Source organism: Poecilia formosa, unplaced genomic scaffold (assembly GCF_000485575.1).
Source record: "Poecilia formosa unplaced genomic scaffold, Poecilia_formosa-5.1.2 Scaffold134, whole genome shotgun sequence".
In the NCBI taxonomy this organism is placed as follows: domain Eukaryota; kingdom Metazoa; phylum Chordata; class Actinopteri; order Cyprinodontiformes; family Poeciliidae; genus Poecilia; species Poecilia formosa.
The window spans coordinates 254,292-261,306 of record NW_006800073.1 but is presented as its reverse complement, the minus strand read 5'-3'; the positions used below and the strand labels follow the sequence as shown (position 1 = coordinate 261,306).

The 7,015-nt window shown below is 39.4% G+C and overlaps 1 protein-coding gene and 1 long non-coding RNA gene across 2 annotated transcripts in view; both read right to left on the bottom strand.

Moving 5' to 3' along the window:
- LOC103144923 (uncharacterized) overlaps positions 1–815 on the bottom strand; it is a 2,377-nt gene extending 1,562 nt beyond the window's left edge. Inside the window, exons 1-2 of the long non-coding RNA XR_476964.1 lie at positions 781–815; positions 567–692 (exon numbers count right to left, since the gene is read on the bottom strand). This is a non-coding gene — a long non-coding RNA (uncharacterized LOC103144923). The remainder of the gene's footprint in view (positions 1–566; positions 693–780) is intronic.
- Positions 816–2,667: 1,852 nt separating this feature from the next.
- The window catches only part of LOC103144922 (uncharacterized), a 27,048-nt gene continuing 22,700 nt past the window's right edge, over positions 2,668–7,015 (bottom strand). The window contains exons 2-4 of the mRNA XM_016676393.1: positions 5,489–6,025; positions 4,669–4,835; positions 2,668–4,553 (exon numbers count right to left, since the gene is read on the bottom strand). Of these exons, the coding sequence (XP_016531879.1) occupies positions 3,716–4,553; positions 4,669–4,835; positions 5,489–6,001 (1,518 nt within the window). The 5' untranslated portion in view covers positions 6,002–6,025 and the 3' untranslated portion in view covers positions 2,668–3,715. The remainder of the gene's footprint in view (positions 4,554–4,668; positions 4,836–5,488; positions 6,026–7,015) is intronic.

Sequence of the window (7,015 nt, the reverse complement as noted above, 5' to 3'; positions counted from 1 at the left end):
TAACTGTTGCTAAAACCAATATAATCAAACTTGTCCCCAACTACGTATAGTTAAGTTCAAATACTATCACATTTTAAATTTATTTTCCTAACATGGTCTAAAGAGCCACAAGTTGCTGATTCAGAGTTAACTAAAAATAAATAAAAATGATTTTTCTAAGTTCCACATCAGACCTACGTTTTTATTCACAAACAAGTACATGTTGAAAAAAGAAATCTTGCCCAGAGTCTGATAGTTAAAGTTCCTCCTTCCTCCTTACCTGGTGTCTTAACATCATGGAGGAAAAGGAACTGAGAATACATTAAGAGTCATTATTAGACAGGCAGCAGCCAGACTAATTTACTTTGTTAAATTATTATATTTAGCTAAATACTGTTGAGGGTCTGTATAAACCAATGTTAAATTGGTTGGGGCACCAAAGTCTACTATGAAGTCAAAGTTACTGGATGTTTGTGGTTATTTACTAAAAATTAAGATGAACCTGGTTAATAAATAATATATATTTTAAGAATTAAGAATTGTTATGTCTATGAAAATGTTGCTGTAAAATATGAAAAATTGTTCACCTGCATCAACGCCTGTTCAGTTCTCAGTCATTTCAAATAAGTCACACTTTGAACACTCTGGATTACAGTTAAAGATGGAGTAAAAGATGGAGTTCAACTGCTGCTGTAACGGTGAAACATTCAACCCTGAAAACAGATATGAAAACCATGAGCAAAAAAAGACAGAATAAATCAGACATTAATGCTGAATAAGGTCAGATTGGTTCATACTTACAGAGCAGCGTCTCTGTTGGTCGACTGAGAGCCAAAATAATCTGATGGAAACGGTTTGTTTATATAGGAGGAGGAAGAGGAGGAGGAGGAAGAGGAGGAGGAGGCAGAGGTGGGATTTCTGTGTTTCTGCTGGTTTACAGGAAAGTGAAACTGAAAGTAAAATTCATTCTTTGTGTCTTACAGGAGCAGTTCATATCAGGTCAACATGGCTGCATCATTTTAATCAGAAAACGTGTCTCAGTTGGGATGGTTTTAATTTGCAGAAATTAAAAAATCTCATATTAAACAGAAATGGACACCAGAGTCTCTGACTCAAGTTACTAAAATTAAAGACTTTAGACTCAACCTGGACTAAAAGGCTTCAGGTTTAAATAATAATGAATCTCATATTAAGCATCTTTTGCTGTTAATTAATCCAAAATAATCAATAATCAGTCCTGTTCTGTATTAAGTCATTTTGAAAGAGTTGATCTTTTCACATGTTGATCTTAATGACTTTTTTAGCTGCAGATGCTTCATTTGCAGCTAAAATCAAATGTTCACGAAAGGATTGATGTTACTGCATTTTGAGCAATAAAATTTAATTTTCTAGTTTTTAAAAATGATTTTATTTGCATTTTTGTTTCTCCAATATTGCATAAAACATCTTGAGTGGTTAAATGAAAAATCTGCAGAATGTATTGTTCTCCCTTTTTTTTCCCTATATGTGCATCGGCTCCATGCAGGGTTACTTGTGCATCATTGTGCTACAGGACATGCGTTTAATTTTTTTACAAGTGTTCTAATCATTTATTCTAATCAGAATAAATGATTAGAACAATTGATTATTAAACAATCATTAGTTTCAGCTCTACTTCCTGGTGGAAAGTTTGAATCTCAGTTTAATTATTGAGACTCTAAAACTGAGAATCCTGTCGTCTGGTTCTGATCCACTCAGCCGCCCTTCAAACACCTGGATTATTCCTGCAGCAGATTATCTCCAGGTACTGGAATAATCCAGGTCTTTGATAGGAAATAAACATTTGATCAAAAACCCAGAATCTCAGAATAAACATCCAGTTTGTTAAAGAAGCTCCTCCATCTTTAACAAACTGGACCTGAAGAACCAGTAGATAACTGAAGTCTGGATGTTTTATAAAGTCATATTTAACACTGGGGACGTCCTCATGTCTCTCAGGATGTTCTCATTATGTTACATTTATTTTGAGATTAAAGTGGAAATATAACCAGAAACAAGTTTAATGTCTTTAGTTTCTTGCTGCTGATAGTTTGAGAACATCAGTGATTGATGCAGGTTGATCATCCTGATCAATCAGACCAGCTGCCGTCTGAGCAGAACGGCTCACCTTTGACCCCTGGAAACTGTTTTTCAGTTTATGCCATCAACCTTTTAAAGCCTTTAATTCACTAGAACCATGCACTGCAGCTATTTTACCACATAAACTATCCTGACTCAGTAAGTTCAATGTCCACACCGTCTTAGATTTTTTTATGCTTGATATTTATTAGTAAGGAAAAGTTTTGCAGTTACAGTTTGATGCGGCAGCAGCAATCAGGAGATAATGATGCAAATGACTATAAAGCTAAATAAATCTAAATATATTTCCCTCAGTGTGACACTGACAGCGGTAGGAGATGCAGCTCATGACGTGGCGATGAGGGGGGTGGGATGGAGCAGCAGCTGCAGGCAGGCTGCCGTCCTCAGGTTGGTTTGTCTGATTCCTCCTGTTTCCAGCTGATGACTGTTATCTCTTCACACAGGGGAGTCTCCCTCCCTCTTTGCCTTGGATGTTGGAGCCCAGGCCTTCGCCGACGTTAGAGGTCTGATTTAGAGCTGCAGGTAGTTTCCCTCTGCTGTTCTGCAGTCCTTGGATCCTCTCGGCTTTGATTCAGGATGTTTGGGTTTGTGTGAGACGGCTGCCTGTCTGCTGTTCCTCTGCTTAGTGGCAGATCTATGGGCTCTGCTGCTGCTATGGTCTATCAACAGCATCAGGTAGATGGAGAATCAGGTGGATTTTACCTTTAACCAGCTGGAGTTAAAGGCCTGCATTAGATGGAGTTTTAGGCCCTGATCTTGACCTGAGGCAGGTCAAAGGTCACCTTCCATCCTTTTCTCTCAGCAGCCCAGTGATCAGCTCTGGCTCCTGCTTAGTTTCTCTGTTGTCTCGGCTCACAGACACATCCTGACCCCGTCAGTGAGTTAACGTCTCCTCTGTTTCTAGCCCATCAACAACCTGCATCTATGACTGCAGTTATTTTCTGACTACAAATACATCAAAAACACGATAATAACTTGATTACAGTTAAAACTATCAGTACATAAAGCTGCTTCCTAATCCTCTTTTCCTTTAAACCAGTTGTTAAAACATTTCTGGGTTTTATATAGCATTTAATTATTTCAACAGTTCAAGTTTTAAGTACTGTTTTAATTTGGTCTTCCTGTGTGAGGAAGGCCAAACTCCACTTTACTAAAACTGAAATGAGAGGAGAAACTCAGGCAGCTGCAAGCAGAGAAGAAATAAACTGAAGAAAACCTGTGAGCTGTGTGAACCGATTCTGTTCTCCAGTACAGAACCAGAGAGCGGACATTTTACACATAAACACTTAACCTACGGTTTCCTCAAGATGACAAGATGATTGATGTGTGTGTTAAATGGCAAACTATGTTTTCTCAAGGTTTACACCTTCTGAGAAAATCATCAGAAAATTAACTTATCATGACAAAACCAGTGAGAAAAAGCTACACAGAAAACAGGAAATGAATTTATCTTGAAAAGTATTATTGGGAAATTAACGAGTTCTCTAGAGAAAACCATCCAGAAAAAATAAATGTGGGAAAACGTCCGCTCTGTGCTTCTGTACTCCAGGTCTGGATTGGCCTTTAGGAAGATGGAGAATCATCACCAGATACAGAGCATGTTATAAACCTATTCATCTCAGGAGAAAGTTTCTTCTGGAATGGTCATGGTGGTGTTGTCCACAGTGTAGGCGTACTGCTGGCTCAGATGCTCCTCCTGCATTTCGCCGGCTGTGGGTGATTTTATAAGGTGAGCGGCCAGGTGGACGGTGGCTTCACATTCGAAGAAAGAGAGCACCACAGAAATGGTCAGCATGACATCAGAGAAGGGCAATATGCCGAAGCCGGGAGCTTCGTAAGTGAAGAGAACCCGGTTGCCCCGTGGTTCACCATAACTTGCCATTAGATCTGTGAAACGTGTATACATCTCCCCTCCTGGTTCTCCTACAGGACTAACCATGATCTTAGGGATGTTTGAAGATCCAGAACTCCTCATGGAGTTCCAGTGACGGGGCAGATTGGGTGGTGTATGTGGATGGCCCTCAGGAAGACCATCACATGGGCCTGGAATGGTGCACTTAAACTGCCGGTGGTCTGGATCAGCATCAGGCCGGATGCTTCCTGTAGCGATGCCGTATGCCGCTTCAGCAGACAGGAAGCAGTTCCAGGGAGAATACAGCAGGACGTCTGTGATGAACCTCGGAGGCAGCAGACATGTGGCAGGAATCATCTGGTCCTCAATCGATCCATGAGCCAAGAAGATCAACTCAATCTTCTTCTTATTCCTGACCTTCTCCTTCAGCTTGTTATATATGGAAACCACATGACCCATCAGCCGAGGGAAGACATCAGGCTGTTCGGTGTCATTCAACCACTGTTGAACTTCTGCGGTTTTGAAAGTATTTTTTGTGTAATCAACCAGCTTTATCTTCTCATATTGGCTCTTGTTGCTCTTGTTTAGTTTTCTGAGAGATTCCCTGTGGGGAAAAAGGAGAGGAACATTTTAAGATTTATTTCTCAACAACATTCTGGCTGCATTTGAGGAAAACTTGAAACATTAATGTTTATGTGTTTCACAGCCGACCAACATACTCAATGGTGTTGAACTGATCCCTCAGCTTCCTGGTGATCTCCAGGATCTGGTCAGGTCTGCTCCTCAGAGATCGACTGGCCTCTGTCACATGGTTGTTCCTGATCTGATCTCTCCAGCTGTCGATTGCTTCTGGAAGGAAGTATGCCATCGGCCCCGCCCCTGCAAGCTGAAGATCAGCAGAACAGTACAGGATTGGACAGATGGCAGTAGGTCTAGTTAAAGTAAGAGATTAAATTTTCATTCAAAAACAAAAGCACTGTTAATTATTAAAGATGAAATAGCAAACTATGATAATCTGAGTTTGCACGTTCATCCAGGAGTGAATGACTTGATGCAACCTGCTGGGTTTATTTAACTAGAAAACATTTAAATTGCTTTTAATGAACAGAGCTTAGTTTAATATTTAATATAATTCAGATAAATTTGAATTGATGATTCATTTGAAATTACTTTTGTAAACTGCACAGAGATGATGTCCAGTGGCTTGCAAAATTATTCACCAGGTTGTAAACAATGGTAAAATATAAATTTATACATGATTCTGTGCTTTTAACAAATGCTCTCCATCTAATCTGTTTGAACTGTTTGGTAAAGAAAAATGGGTAAAGTCTCAGTCACTGGATGTGCAAAGCTGGTGGAGAAAAACCCTAAAAGACAAGAAACTGAGACTGAAGCAAGAGGAGGTTCCACAACATATTGACTCAGGGGGATGAATACTTTTGCAAGTCACTGTGTGAATTGATACTACATATACCAACTGAACTGAATATGTAGATAAATCATATATTTGATGTGATGTAGCTACAGTGAAAGTCTCACCTTGAAGCCTCCAGACGCCTCCATAGATCTACTTCTGGCCAGATTCTGAAAACTTTCTGAACCAGTTTCCAGGCTGAAGGTTATTAGAACATCATAGACATTCGTCAGGATGTCTGAGAAACCGAGCTCTGGTAGACACTTTATCAGCCTTTCAGATAGTTGGTCAATGTTGGACATGTCCAGATTTCCATGTCTCCCTACAGCCATCAGAACATCAGCCAGGATGAGTCTATGGAGCTTCTCTAGGTCCTCTGGATCCTCTGGGTCCTTTGGGTCCGGATTGGAGTTCAGCTTCTTCTTCTCCTTCAATTCCTTAAACAACTCCCTAATCCTGGTCACTGTTTTATTGATTGCCTTTAAAATATTCCCAGCTTCAGTCAAATATTCTTGAGTGTTTCTGCCCCCACTTCCAGACTCCAGCCTCCCTGCCAGTGTCTTCAGCTTGTCTGCATACGTCTCCCCCTGAGTGATCCAGGAGAACATCTCCTTCACAAACTGATCAGCTGTATCCATCACAAAGAGAGAGATGTCAGGAATCTGGAAGACAAAACCATTCAGATATGTCATTTCCTGGGTGAAGAAGAGGAATAACTTCAGAAAACATGAACCAGAGGAAGTCTGGGTCAAATCAGACAAAAGTTTTGATTTATTCTACCTTTTCTCTGATTCCCAATGGTTAAAATTATTCAAACAGGCTCAGATATTTACATACTATCCCACTGATATTTGGAAACATTTTGAGGATAATAAAAGTACAAGCTGACAGCACAACACTGAAAAATGCGAAGTTTGAGTCAATGCAGAACAGACGTCTCAAAGTTCAGTCCTGAGAGTCTTTAGATCTGACTCTTGTTCTCCACACTGGAGTTAAATGTGAGACTAACAATTACAATAAAATGATCAATATTCAATTAATCAGAACAAAAATGTCACATGTTACAGAGTTTCACTTAAGCCTTTTAATTTATTATCAGAAATACATTAAAGATGAAAATAAAGAAGTATAATGCGATACCATCATGGCTTTAGTGAATTCTTGATCATTTCCTCAAAAAATACTTCTAAAAATAACGAGCTCAGTCCGTTCTGCTCAACTTACCTGTTGATTATTTATTGGATTACCAGATTAATAATTGGATGCAAAAAATGCTTAATTTGAGATTTATTTACAGAATCTGAACAGAGTGAAACTAAATCAATGCCCCCTGAGGAGTTTTGGGAAATATGTTTGTTATATATATTTTGTACAGTTTTGGCTTAATTACTGCTCAGACCGCCTTTTATTGAGTCTTTATATTGTAGTTAGCGATCATTTATTGAATTAGTTATTTCAGTAATCAGTTCATCATGATTAATCATTTCATCTCTACTAAGTTGCCTCTCCTGCATGCGGTCCAGCTCTATAGAGTTCTGCTAATGAGCGAATATTGGAGCCAGGTGACACCTGTCCTTATGGACTGGACTTTGAGACCACTGGTGCAGAACCTGAACACAGTAACAGTACCACTGTGTGACCAGTAGAGGGAG